General features: G+C 32.8%; 1 protein-coding gene across 1 annotated transcript in view; it reads right to left on the bottom strand.

Annotated features, from left to right (window-relative positions):
* Nucleotides 1-15,819, bottom strand: part of LOC106876133 (transcription elongation regulator 1) — a 40,714-nt gene that overhangs the window by 9,554 nt on the left and 15,341 nt on the right. Inside the window, exons 6-11 of the mRNA XM_052970139.1 lie at nucleotides 15,187-15,284; nucleotides 14,213-14,361; nucleotides 12,745-12,793; nucleotides 12,011-12,179; nucleotides 10,376-10,584; nucleotides 9,314-9,464 (exon numbers count right to left, since the gene is read on the bottom strand). Coding sequence (XP_052826099.1) covers nucleotides 9,314-9,464; nucleotides 10,376-10,584; nucleotides 12,011-12,179; nucleotides 12,745-12,793; nucleotides 14,213-14,361; nucleotides 15,187-15,284 — 825 coding nt within the window. The remainder of the gene's footprint in view (nucleotides 1-9,313; nucleotides 9,465-10,375; nucleotides 10,585-12,010; nucleotides 12,180-12,744; nucleotides 12,794-14,212; nucleotides 14,362-15,186; nucleotides 15,285-15,819) is intronic.

The following is a 15,819-nucleotide window of genomic DNA, read 5'->3' as shown; positions in this document are numbered from 1 at the left end:
CATACATACATATACACACACATCCATATATATATATATATACACACACACACACGTGTACATATATACATACATGAGGGGGTGCTGAAAAGTTCCTGGCTTTAAGGGTATTGCAGAAGGCCTGGTTGGAAGTTCAACCTTCAGAGTTCTTTTACAAGGCTTAGAAAAACTGAAAGACTGCTGCACCAAGTGTGTAAGTCTGAGAGGGGAAAAACATGCTGAATAAAATCATTAATTAACTGATCCTCCTGTATTTTTTTTTTTGTACCCAAAGCCAGGAACTTTTCAGCACCCCCTCATGCATATACGTGTGTGTGTGTGTGTGTGTGTGTGTGTGTATATATATATATATATATATATATATTCATGTATGTGTACATAGCAAAACCCAGATAAAATTTCCTATAATTTCCACCCATCAAAAGAAATTCAATTTATTTTACAAACTGCTCCTAAGCAACTGCCAAATACCACCAATAGCAAAGTCATACTCATGAGAAGTACTGTTTTACAGCTTTCTCAAGTAGTGGCCAACAGTTTTAAATCTTTAATATAGAGTAGAAATCGAAAGACATACAATACAAATTGCTAATTATCAAATATCAAACACTGAACAGACTAACATAGCAATAAACGTTGCTGTTCAGAGTGGAGGAGAAAAACCAAAAGTTTTCTAACATCTTAACCGGTTTCCTAATAAGTCTGCAACTGAAGACAAAAACTGTCCAATAAAACTCTATATTGACCAAATAACAAACTGAAATTCTATCCCCATAAAAAACATAATAAATCTTTTTTTTTTATAACATTTTATAAACAGTCTACACAAAATAGACTTATTTATTCATTTCCTACCTGCTTCATTAGAAGAGATTTTTTTTAAACCATTTTTCTTCAAAGAAATATCTGTTTTTAAGTCAATGATTGTTAAACTTCTCAGACTATAAGCAAAAGGTAAAAAAAAAATTACAAAATGAAATCAAGAACACCGAGTAACTGATAGTAGTAGTAGTAGTGATGGTAATGCTAACAACAGACAGGAAAATCATTTTACAGGAGAATTCATTACAATTAGGTAGTCGTTTGAAACAATTCATAAACATATCTATTTTTGAGCATGTCTTTTTAAGAACACAGTTTTCACACCACAAAAGTACTGAATATAATTCAAAAAGTAGAGTGCTGTTATTTTTTTATCCATTTTATAGAATTAATTCACTATGCAGTTCCAAGCCATTCATGTTCATAATTAATAATGAATAGAATTGCCAAAGACTGAAATAGCATTAAATTGGTGCGTATGTTTCAATGTATGTGTATGAGTAAGTGTGTGTGTGTGTGTGTGTGTGTGTGTGTGTGTGTGTGTGTGTGTGTGCGTGTGTATATATCACATCAACATTTAACATCTGTTTTCCATGGTGGCATGGGTTGAATGATTTGACAGAAGCTGGCAAGGCCAGGACCTACACCATGTTCCATTTTTTGTTTTGGCAAGGTTACTACAGCTGGATGCCCTTCCTAATGCTAACCACTTTACGGTGTGCTTTTTATGTGACACCAGTACTTTTTAGGTGAAATCATCACCAGTGCCATACACACACACACACACACACACACACACACACACATGCATGCATGCATGGATCACATGCAAGTATAAAAAAAAACACATTGTTTATGGGATGACCCAATATTTGCTCACACACACAAGTAGCAATTTGTGCATCATACTTAAAGCAGATACATAAAAAAAAGCTTAATTAACTGTAGTATATTCATCCAGGGATAGTACCTCTTATAGATGTAGATTGTTAAAAACCACAAAAATATATCAGCTACATTTAGCAATACCACCACTGTAGCTGAACAATATTTGTCTTCTGACAACAGCAGGGATAAGAAGGGTGGTTATTTCTCGTCAACAAATTGTCCACCTGCTTTATGGCTCATGTGACATGAGATAGCTTGAGTAGCAGATAAGGGTTAGTAACAGCAAGGGCAACCAACTGTACATAGAACAATGCCTCACTAATATATTCATCTAATTCTTGCAAACATGAAAAATAAACACAAAACAAATTTTATCTCTCTCTCTCTCCCTTCTGTATGCATGTCTATAATCATGTGCATGCATACACACACACACACACACACACACACACACACACAGAGTGCTGTGTGGCTAAGATGTTCACTTCTAGAACACAAGGTGTTGGGTTCAGTTTCATTGGTTGGACACCTTGGACAAATGCCTTCCAGTATAGACCCAGACTGACCAATACAATGTGAACTAGAATGGTAGTTCAGAAAATGTACAAAGCCTGGCATATATATATATCATCATCATCATCGTCGTCGTTTAACGCCCGCTTTCCATACTAGCATGGGTTGGACGATTTGACTGAGGACTGGTGAAACCAGATGGCTACACCAGGCTCAGAGAGAGAGAGAGAGAGAGAGAGAAAGAGAGAGAGTTTTATTGTATAGATTCAATGCTCATGCAAAGAAACTTGCTTTCACTAATTCAGTTGCTCATCTGAAGAGCTACTGAATTAGAGAAAGCAGAGTTTCTACACTAAAAGCATTAAATCTGTAACATGCAATGATTAATTTCCTTTACAGTTATCCTTAACTTGTATAAAGTCTATTTTTGAATTTCTGATATCCTTGATGGTTCAATTCAAGAATTTTCCATGAGAGTGTGTATATTGATGGATGTCAACGTTAATGTTTACACTACCCTAGGAACAATGATGCTTGTTGACATCCTTCCTGTGTAAATATATACTGATCTTCACTTTCAAAGATGGGTAGAGTGAAAACTCCTTTGCCTGAACAACAGGTAAGGGTTTACAACAGGAAGGGCATCTGAATGATGTGTGTGTGTGTATGTGTGTACTGTTCTGTGATGGTAAGACCAACAAAAAAAGTATTCCATCTGGTGAGTTAAGTATTATTTAATAAACATATATTTTTAAGCTACTAATAGTTTCATGTGATGAAAGCAACTCAGCATTTTTTAACACATGGTGCCTTCATGCAATCTTCGGGCCTTGACAATTGCATGAAGGCATGAGAAGTGTTATAAAAGTGTTATAAGAGGTGGCTCACTCTTGAACCATGGCCACACTAGTATATTGTATGTGTGTGTATGTATATACACACCTCTAATCTTTAACTTCAATTTCTACAAAGATAGCTTTCTTTTTTGTGGAAAGGTGGGTTCCATAAAGCTTCAGAATTAGTCATGCTGCTTAATAAATAGAACTACTTATCTACAGTTTTCTTTCATTCAATGCTGTTGTTTTTATTTTTAAGGACACATTGATATTGTGTGTGTATGTGTCAGGGTTTCTGACAGAGTCCCTATTGTTTTCATTTAAATATTCATTTGAAAAATATTCAGATCTACCTGCAAGCCGTGAAGTGTACGTGTTTCATACTGACAAAGAAAGCCTAAGAAACTAAGGTAAGTTTAACTAACATGACACTAACAGAGAAAACACAAAGAAACTGATAACACAATTTTACAGAATGTCTAAGGCTACCCAGGAAGTACTTTAAAGAACCTAAATAATATCTGATAAAATTTGTAGAAAAATGAATTGACTTTGATATTTCGATATTCATTCATTCTTTCACTATTTAAAAAGGAGCAGGAGATTGTAGTTACACGTGTATCAACTTTAAAGTTACCTATTTCTAACAATATCTATGTAGGGAGAAAATAACAAAAAACAAAAAAAAATTTTTTAATTTGGCAATATACAAATTACACCAAAAATATGAAGATGTCAATATCAAAAGAAAAGGAGAGTTTTCATTTTTTTTTTCTTTTCTTTTTCTTTTGATTAAACTCCAAGTGAAGGCCAAAATATTTCTGAAAAACAAAAATGATTACAGTATTGGCAGCTCTCAGCTTTACTCAGCTGTCTCTGGCCTGTGCTTTGGTTGAAGTTTTAATTGTAGAAGAAATAATAATAATAATAATATTCAATGAGATTCAAAGATTTCTACAGTTATAGACAAAAAGAAGCATTTTCTATTGTGGGTAATTTTGAAATTACTAGTGTTTTCTCAACAGCTATGAGTTTAGTTTTTGTATGTATATATATATATTGTGTGAAACAGTCTTGATGCCAACATATGTTAAGTTTAGATGTACTTTTTTTTGGCTATTCAATATATGAAAGTTTTAAATAAAACAAGGTAATACTTTGCATATTATCATAGGAATATGATCAAATTCAACATTATCAAAAGTAGTAGATTTTGTTTTTACTCTCTTTATCAATTTGAAATTTTACAACTTGCTCATTTGTACTTAATTTGATTGTGATTACAAACCGTAAAGATTGGAATGCAATTTTACGGTTGTTCTTGTTGCAAATGTATGCTAATAACAAGTACAAAATAATTTTTGATCATTTTCATTATATAAAATCACTCTTCAATGAGTTATATGTAGAAATAAATAAAATGCAATTTAATTGAATTTCTTTTCTTATATAAAAAAAAAAGTTTGCGATTATCCTAGCCCAAATGCATATATATGTACACATGTACACGTGTATGTATATACATATATATATATACATACACACACACATCTGTACACACACACATATATATAAGCATACATACATGTGTAAAAATATACACATATATATATACAAATATATACATAAACACACACACAAACTTGTATACATATGCATATACATACACACACATATATACACACAAATATAGACATACAAACATATATATACATAAAAATTCATAAATGCAGACTTCTACATACATAACTACATGCATAACATCTACACACATACACACATGTACATAAATATATGCACATACATAAGCAAATACGCACACACATACACATGCATATTTTCAAACATACATATGCATACGTACGCATATACACATATATACAGACACAGATATATATACACACATACCTACATATGTAAATACATACATATACATATGTATATACATATATGTACATATATGCATATGTACATACATACATTATACATATGCATGCATGTAAACATACACACATACATACATGTATGTATATTTGCATGCATGTATATATGTGTATTATAGTAATTGTATTTTTCACTGTCTGAATGTAAAGTATATTGGCATTACTGCGAAACAGCTATTATTCATAAAATTAATAATCAAATTACAAGCTCACCATACGTTGAATAATTAGGAATTAAAGATTTAAATGGTCAAAATATTTCAATCATTACTACTAGCTACAAATAATTAAGTGAAACATATAAACAAACATACTGAAACATATGATACAGTAGCTAAAATAATACATGTGGAATTTGTCACTTGCAAAGTACAAAAGTTAAATGGTGGATGCCCACACAAACACCATAAAAATACTGCACAAACTGGATAGATATAAATGTCTATCTTAAAACATATACACATAAGTTTGTAGGATGATATTTAACAGATTTCAAAAAATACACATGGGATGGAGAAATGGATAAAATCAATTGAAATAACATATCTGTTCTCCATGAACTTGTTTTAAGCAAATGAAAGCAATGTTGAGATATAATATATCGAAATGAAATACATCTAGATAGATAGATAGATAGATATGTCTAACAGGCTGCTATGAATCAATTTTCTTCCCATAACAAAATTATCAATTTGTCTCTTGCAAATTTTACAACTTAAAATGAAGTACAAATAAGTGAAAAGTCCAAGTCCATTTGTAACTGAGCAGTTTGTAAAACAAATATGTATTTATAAAATTGTTTACATTATGGGTAAACCAATTTTTCTTTTAGACTTAAAATCTTAATGTTTAATCCTTCTTTGTTAGTTAATTTTAAAAACATCCTATCTGATTTATGACTGGAGACCAAACGAAAATGAAAGAACCTTTTTTTTTTTATAACAAATTTTTTTAATTCCATTATGAAGAAATTAAAAAATGAATTCAAGATTTTAGCCAGAGCCTGAAATCTGAAAGTGTCGTTTTGTTTTCTAGTGGGCAAGAGCATATCTGTGTAGGTGAATGCCAATGCATAGATAGACAAACACACATACATGCAGCACAGGATAGTGGTCTTTCTGCTCATCAAACTCACAAGTCTGACAAACCTTTCCGTTTAAGTGGTTCATAAAAACACTAACAATGCTGACATATTGATATCCCAATTAAAAGTATTACGGTTTGAACAAAAATCAAGTCCATGGAGATAAGATATGAATGTATAGAACATTTTAGAAGTAAACAACCAGCACATGAATCTCTTGAGAAATACAAGGCCAATATTGGTTTCACAAGAATCACTCGTTTTTATCTGCAAGTGACTCTAGACTGCTGGTGGCATAAAGAGTGGAAACATTCACACACCAACATACTAAGATTATCAGTAATCGCACACAATGAGCCAAGTTTACTAATTTTAATATGTAAACTTCAACTTAATATGACAGGGTCATTCCATACACAAAAAGAAAAGTAACAAAAAAAAGTCACTATCAATATGTTTAATGATTATTTAGTTAACTACAAAGTTTTAGATATTCAAAGAGATTACAGAACTGAAGGCTATAAAACATACTAAAACATAATGTTATTTTAGCAAGATTGTATTAATTTAAAATAATTGTCAATGTTAATAAAAGATGTTAACTGAGAACAATAGAAATTGCCGTTTAGTGCCAACTGAATATTTTAAGTTAAATATCTTTGTAACATCAACTGATATTAGTTTGGTTTTGTCAGTTTTAATATGAGCCACAAGGAATAATTATGCAAAATATTAAAATTGCACATAATAGAAATTCAATTGTAAAAGAAAATGGGCTCGTGAGCTTTGATTTAGTTTTGATTTTCTTACTTAAATTTGATTATAAATAAGTTGCAGAAGTTTCTATTAAAAGTGAAATTACAAGTGAAATATGTAAACTACAGCTAAAAGTAGTTCTAAAAATTAAACATGGCAAAATTACTTACATGCAAATGGAATATCATTCATAAAAGATTCTAAAAGTTGACACGACTAATACATTATTATCATATGCAAATATTTTAAACTAACAACTATTAAGAAATTATAGAAATATAAGGCATTAAATTTAACATTTAATATTAACTTTTAATAAAAACTTAACTAAATATCTATATATTTATGTGGAACCTTTTTTTTAAAAAAAAAGATTAAAAAGTGAAAATTACAAAATTTTCTAACAGTTATTGTTGTTGTTATTATGACATGGAATGGAATGACCCCAATTAGATTATCATGTAAAAACCCTAACAAAGTTCATTCAAACAAAAGATACAGAAGAAACAAATACCAGTCACTGATATAGCCTATTGGCTATGTATGCGCCAGAGCAATTCGTCTGGAATGGCTGACGAAATATCCATAACTCAATGCAACTGAGACTGCACATCGACAAATTCAACCTCGGGCCTTACTTGACTGTAACTGCAAGGCTTTCTTTTGAAAGGGACATAAAATTATTCATCAGAAAAATATTGAAACTCAAACACTTTTTAAATAGTTAGAACATCATAAAAATTGGGTTGACTTGCAGTTCACCAGCCTCTTGTGTTAAATACAACATCACAGATAGAACAGCTGCTCTAACAAGTTTTAAACCTATTGTTGATACATATATATATATACATATGAGAGTTACAACTATGAAGATTACTAACTAATAAAATACACTTAAATTATTTAGAAGGAAACTGATAATAATTATTACTTTCTTATTTAAAGTTCATTACAATGATATTTTTAAAATTGTTAATTTATTTACAGTTCCTCAATAAAGCTAATTATAAAATTATGCTTAATATAAACATTTACTTAGAATTTAATAAACTTATTAAAAAAAAATTAAGGAAATGAATTAATCATAGATGCTATATTTTATCTCATTTAACAGTTAAACAGAAATAACTAAAAACCTAGTAAAAATTAATTTTAAATATTAATTAAAAGTATGTGATGTATAAAATATTTATATGTAAAAAAAAAAGCAAAAAGAAAAGTTAAAAAAATAAAAACTTATCTCTAGTGACTGGCAAACTGCAATCTACCCAAACATTCTTATGAACACTTACAATTTTAACAAATGTGAGAACAATTACAAAATTACTTCAGTGAAAAGCTTATTGGAATGAGTTACACTTATTAAGAAGTAGATTGGTTCTTTACTGAGAAATTGCCAGGTACATAGCATAATGAGGGATTTACAAAAGATGAATTATATAGTTATATTACTATTACTCTCAAGATAAAGTGCACATTTAGTAAGTAATATTACAGAATTCCAAACCGTTAATATTTCACGGGGGGGAAAAAAATGTGACAATTACTGAAAATACTAATGACCTTTACTGACTTACTAATTGCTTGTCTAACTAAAAAATTTCATATCATGCAACAATATTTATTATTATTATTTATTATTATTATTATTATATAACCAAGTAATGTCAGTTAATAGAGGTTGAATCAGTTGCCTTATCTGTGATCAAAATATTTAATACAAAAATAAGAAAAAATATTTTATAAAAAGACACAAGTGTATGTTGCATTGGAAATACAAGATATATATATATATCATTAATGTGAAAGCACTTAACATGTAGAACAATGAAATCCAATGCATTAAACATGGGTGAGATAGCAAAAAAAAAAAAAAAAAAAGAAATATATATATATATATGTTCACATAGCCTTCAACTTTCAGCTCATTATGATTAATGATCGTTATTATTATCATCATTATTATAGGTAAAATGAGTCTGGGAGTCAAACATAAGAACTAACAGAGTATAACATTTTAGAAAATACAAGAAGGCATGAAAAATGTTATTTGGAGAAGATTCCTGAAAACAATAGATAGCATTAGATTATATATAATAAAAACAAAAAGAAAAGGCTTTTTTTTCAACCCAGACTGCAAGCAGAAGCTGAAAGGAAACAAGGAATCGGCCAATTCAAAGGTTGTTTCATATAATAGACATACTTTCTTTTTTTTTTTTTACAATTATTTTGATATATATATACTCTGTATACTCGTTTCCTAGTCAAAGATGGGCTAAAACATTCATTAAATTTATCTGTTCAAGCAATTATGTTTCTCTTTGGAATTTGAGGAATTAAAGAATTACAAGAATAAAATAATATAAATGAAGAACAAGTAAAAAATATATATATAATATTTATATATATATATATATATATGTGTATGTATAACCAGGTCAGCTGCTAACACACCAACTTTAAACACATACCCTCTCTTTCTGGGTAGACTTCTCTTCTTTCTCCTTTTTGCGAAGTTCAGATACATAATCACTGAACATAGATTCACGCTCTCTCATCTTTTCAATCCCCTTGAAACGCTCGTCTTTACCATATTTAGCTGCAAAATCACTGAAAGATGACCTGAAAAAAACAAACAAACAAAAGAAAAGCACAAAGTTAGAAATAATATCCAAAATTTTGTTTCACCAACAAATCACACCTACAACTGACAGAAAAAGATGTTTTTCTGCCATAACTAACGGAAAATGTAAGAGAAATTGCTAAAATATATACAGATGCAGGCATGGCTGTGTGGTAAAAAGCTTGCTTCCCAACTACATGGTTCCAAGTTCAGTCCCACTGTGTGACACCTCGAGCAAGTGTTTTCTACTATAGCCTTGCAAGTGGATTTGACAGATGGAAACTGAAAGAAGCCCATTGTGTGTGTGTGTTTGTTTGTTCCCCTCCTCAATCACTGTTTGAGAACTGGTTTTGGAGTGTTTACATCCCTGTAACTTAGCTGTTTGGCAAATGAGACCAATAGAATAAGTACGAGGTTTTAAAAATAAGGTAGGGGTCGTTTTGTTCAACTAAAATCCTTCAAGGCAGTGCCCCAGCATGGCTGCAGTCAAATGACCGAAACAAATAAAAGGATATTTTTCTTTGCCAATGAAGAAAAACTGGAATTAATAATGTTAGCACTATGACAAATAAACGGATGTCTGTTCTGCAGAATGTTGCTGGTATGAAGGGGATTGTGGCATAAATCATTTACCTACTAAGAGGATGCAATCCAGAAATGATGAAGAAATGCACTATTCTATGGACAAAGGTGAGATTTGAACTAATGACCTTATGGTCAGCAATACAGAAACTTTACCTCAATATGCCTTAAGAACCAATGGAAAGAAAATTAGTTAAACTAAAAAACAGTGTATGCAATTTCTATCACAGATATAGAAATTTCATCAAAAGGAGAGAAAAACTCTAAATAAACAAAGGTAGGATATAAGATACCTTGGAATATAAAGCTACAAATGTACTGCACTTACTTGCCGTGCAACTTTGCCTCTTCCATCAGCATCCTGAATGATTCCCTTTTCTCCTTCAGTTTGCGATGTTTCTCCCGTCTTTCTTCTTCAGCTCGTTCCTTAACATATTGCTCAAACACCTGTTTACGCTCTTTTGATGTCAATAATAAATATCTTGTATCGAACACAATCTTGTGTAATTCTTTCTCCCAAGTGGAAAATGCAGACACCTAAACAAAAAAGAAAAGAATCACCAGTCTCAAATCAGCTCAAATGAATTCTGTCACTTGGGCAGAGAAGTCATCGCCATTCATGTCCATTTTCCATGCTGGCACAAGTTGGGCGGTTTGACAGGAGCTGACCAGCTGCAGAGCTGTCCAGACTCCAATTGTCTGTTTTGGCATAGTTTTTACGGCTGGATGCCCTTCCTAATGCCAACCACTTCACACAGTGTGCTGGGTGCTTTTTACGTGCCAATGGCAGGAGTACATTTTACATGACACCAGCACAAGTGCATTTTGCATGGCACTGGCACCTGCAAGACAAAGACGTCTCGAGAGGGAGTGGGGAATGGCTATAAAGGACATGCCAATATGTAGGGATGGCCACAATTTTACTGTCTTCATAACTACAGCAAATTGCCATGAGTCCCAGTCCCTTGTCGTCTCAGTGAGGCCCAGCATATGAAGATCCTTTCTCACCACTTCATCCCGCATCTTCCTGGGTTTACCTCTTCCACAAGTTCCCTTCAGTTAGAGATCAGCACTTCTGTAAGCAGCTGTCCTCACTCATATGCATCACATGACCATGCCAGTGCAGTCTTCGCTCTTGCACACATTCGATGCCCCTTATACTGTTTTCCTCTTAAATCATTTACACTCTGTCATACATGCAGACTGACATTACCCAACCAGCAGAGCATGCTGGATGGGTAAGGCTTTACAAGTCCTCTGTAGTCATATCCCATGTTTCCCTGCCATGTAGCATAGCTGTACATGCACAAGCATCATACAATCTGCCTTTCACTCTGAGGGAGAAGCCCTTAGTTATCAACAAAAGTAACTGTCTGAACTTTACCCAGCCCGTTCTTATTCTAGAAGTGATATGATATATAATTATCATCAACAACATTGTTATTTGCTTCAAAGAACTGCATTCAATGACATTTTCTTTTTCCCCAATCAATTCATTACAATAGAAATTTCAAAAGTACATCATTTGTTTATTAACATAGATACAGGCATGACTGCGTGGTGAAGAAGTTCACTTCTCCGCCACATGGTTTTGGATTCAGCCTCATTGCACAGGACCTTTGGCAAGGGTCTTCTGCTACATCCTTGGGCAACCAAACCTTTATGAGTGAATTCAGTAGAGAGAAACTGAAAGAAGCCTGTCGTATGTGAGTGGGTGTATGTGATTTACAATTGTGGTTGTCTGAGAATAACTGAGCTACCTGCAAGTGACAAAGTTACTGGATTTCCCCCAGTCAAATGTTTGGCCGGTTTTGCATTTTTAAACACACGAGGAATGAGATTCCTTACTTGAAAAACAGATAAGGGCTGACAACATAAAGAGCATCAAGCCACAAAATCCTATCTCAAAATAAATCTAGGCTAGCATTAAGAAAATTAACGTTAAACAAAGGAACAAACCTACCTCTTTCTCTGCCAACATATCTCTGAACTGTTTCATCCGAATCTCCAAAGGTACTATAGCTCTCTGCCTTGCTGCTTGAACTTCAGCCTCTATAGCAGCTTCCTTACCAGCATCAATCTGTTTTATAGTTTCTCTCTTATCATCTAACTTGCTTTCATCTTTATCAATTCTGAAAACATAAAATCAGATCCACTAAATTTCAATTTCTAATAAAATTTTTATCAGATTTCTCACAGTACAAAACAATCTTTGTACCACTGAGGGACACTCTATGCAATCACTCAGTTTGCTCAAATTACACATTGCTGTTTAAAAAAAGTAAGGTGGGGGGTTGCACATTGGATGATGAGTTCTAGATACACATGAGCATACAGGAAAGATAAGATGATCACAGATGGAACAATTTTGATTGTAGCTTGACCTGAACTGAAGCAGGAATAAACAATCAGAGTAATTTAATCTTAACACTCATTAATACTATGTACAAAATAAATCTAAATCTAAGATTTAAATAGTTTTAAATACTATTGTTTATAAGAGGAAAGAGGTATACAAGCAAAAGTATGACAGTAAAACAGAGAAAGATTGGTGAATAGTAACAAACGTAGACAATTGTAAGAGTGATTAATTGATGTCACTGACAGATGATCTGGGATAATTGGGACTGATGACAAGCAACAGAGAAAGATAAATGGTAGATGGTAATGGAAAGTTAAATGAAAACTAAAACTTACTTCTTTTTTTTGGTAGCAGGTTCGTCTTCATCTTCTTCCTCTTTCTTTTCTGGGAAAACAGAACCAAGTACTGTGGTTAATTACTATAGTTCAAAATGCAGTGATCAGAGTGGAGAAAATAGACAAAATGGGGCATACAAGTTGAGCAGTTTAGGCTAACATTTTCAACAGCTGGGGAAGGAGACTATATTGAACTTAATCCAACAGATCAAAAGTAATAATACTAATTTGATAGACAGAAAGTGAAAATGAAGTGAGGAACAACTACATGGCTATAATTGCGTAAGGACACAGGTTTCCAAATCTTTTTCATTTCTTGAAAGAAAGTGTCAACATCTCTACCCAACCATACAGAGTCATCAGATTACAACTAATCACTGATGAAAGTCAGCTAATTATTCAAAAGATTTATCTATCTTAAATGTTCAAGTCATGCTTTGACAGGGTTGAACAACCAACAACCATTCGCAACCAGTCAGGAATCACAGAACAAATTATTCTATTCATCCTTTTGATCACTGAATATAAAACATGGCTCACAAGACCACCATTTGGGCAATTTTCCTGAGTGACAGTCTCATCCCTGTAGGCCAATCTGTCACAAGGTTACCCAATTACAATGGAGTGGATCAGAGCAAACATGAAATTAAGTGCTTTGCCCAAAAACAATATACAACCAGTCTGAAAATCGAACCCATGATCTTGCAATCATGACTACAGCACCTTAACAACTAGGCCACATACTTCATACATTATGCACGAAAATAAATTTCAAACTACCAATGTTTTTAGAAAGACATTATTATTAAAGGATTATCAATAGTAAAATTATTTGCAGTTTCTAGTGTAATAAAGCCGCATTAGATGCAGGGCAATTTTTTGACACATTTAAAAATAAGTATGCCACAAATCGGCAAATACAGTCATCATATTTCAGAATTTGAAGATCAGAGAGGTGCTCCAGGTAAAGCTATTACTTCTTCAAATTGAGAGATCACAGCTTCGATATTATGAACATGTGGGAAGATTGCCTCAGGAGAAAATCAGTGGACAGGTTTTATAGACAAAACTAACTAACAGGAGACCCAGGGGTAGATCACAAGCAAGATGATTGGATAACATCCACGAGTTCGATTGGTCATGCTTGGGGATGCAGCCAGATCAAGCGAAGACAGCTGCTTCTGGCAGGACCTGATGGAAGGTGTGCTTCAGGACATTACCCCAACAACCCTCTTGAGACAAGATGGGAAATGAAATATTTCAGATGACACTTTAAGAGAATAAGCAAATTTGAGCACAATGTTGAGCAAAATGTAAAAGAGATATGACTCAACATAAGGAGGTATGTCAAAATCCTAGATATGCTACAAAAACCATTTAAGCCAATGGCAGTGACACACAAATTCACTTCACTAAATTCTTAGAGGACATAAACTTGGTTTAAATTTTCCAATAAGCATATATTTACTTTTATCAGCTGGAGAGCCACCTGGTGGACCTTGTAGCATTCGTTCAACATCTGCACGACCAACAAGTCCTTCAGGTTTTTCCCAAACAGAAAGATGCTGACTAGGATTATAGAAGAAAACTCGGCCATCTCCAGTCCAAACAACACACCTGTAAAATAAAAACATTGGAATATGAAAGAGAGAAATGTTTACAATAGACAACTAATTTTAATACAACTGAGAGAAAAACAACAAAAATATTAGCAATGCATCTCCACTTCTTTAGATGTGCATGTGTATACACACACATAACATTTATTCACAGACACTAGCCATTAGATATTTAACGATGATGATTGATGATGTTTCAGTCATTTGACTATAGCCATGCTGGGACATCACCTTGAAGGGTTAACTCAAACAAATCAACCCTAGTACTTATATCAGTCACTTTTGCTGAACTGCTAGGTTACAGAGATGTGAACAAACCAACATTGGTCGTAAAGTAATGGTAGGGGGAACAGACACAAACACACACACACATATATATATATTTGTATATATATATATATATTACCACACAGGTAATCTCCAGGAGCGCCTTCGGATTTAATTAACCCTTAGTTGCTTAAATACTTCTAGCCTATCGCTTGAATGTTTAAACAATCTTAACTTGTATATATATATATATATATATATATATATATATATATATATATATATATATATATATATTTACACACAATAGGCTACAACACAGTTTCTGTCTACCAAATTCATTTACAAGGCATTGATCAGTCTTGAGTTAGAAGACACTTGCCCATGGTGTTGCACAGTGGGACTGAACCTGAAACCATGGTTGCAAAGCACACAGCCATGCCTGTATACAAACTTGGCCAAAATCTACATAAAATTTGCTTAATAACTCAAACATGGGAACAAGACTTTATTTATTCAGGTGAGTATGTAAGAGTTAATAGAATATAAAACCTACCAAGGGGTTCCAGGAACAGGGGTACTAGAAACAGGTCGAGCTTTATCAGCAGCCTTTTGTTCTTCGGTTTTTTCCTCACTTTCTTTCTGCTTTTCATCCTAAAAGAAAAAAAGGCATTTATTTTCTCTTCTATAATATCAATAAACACAATGGTAATACAAGACACATCATAACAGTAGGGACAAAACAAAAACAAAAAAAATAATGCTAAAGTATTTCGGTACAAAATCTAAAACTGAGATTTACCTCTCTCACCATTTCAAGTCCAACTATGCAGGAATGCACAACACCAAGTGAACAAAGGTCGCTAGTATCAGACCCTTACCAAGTCCAATTTGCCCACGATCTACAGATTGACAAAAACAGATTGCCTTTTTTTTTCTTATATCTTGTATCAGGTCATTAAGAATGAAATGTCTGATTTTGAATTGAAAGTTTATTTTACTTTATCTCAACAAAAAGCATGACTGAAACAAGTAAAAAAGTAGTGATCTAAGGTAGAAACTTTCCCAGAGATTGGTATCACCAACTGTAAAAACCCCACTAAAATAAAGTACCTATTGTACAGATATTAACATGAACATTGGATTCAAAAACTGATGATAAATTTATTGGTGGGGACATTTTGAACTG

The sequence above is a fragment of the Octopus bimaculoides genome, chromosome 8 (genome assembly GCF_001194135.2).
Source record: "Octopus bimaculoides isolate UCB-OBI-ISO-001 chromosome 8, ASM119413v2, whole genome shotgun sequence".
Classification (NCBI taxonomy): Eukaryota; Metazoa; Mollusca; class Cephalopoda; order Octopoda; family Octopodidae; genus Octopus; species Octopus bimaculoides.
This window is presented reverse-complemented; position numbering and strand designations above follow the sequence as displayed.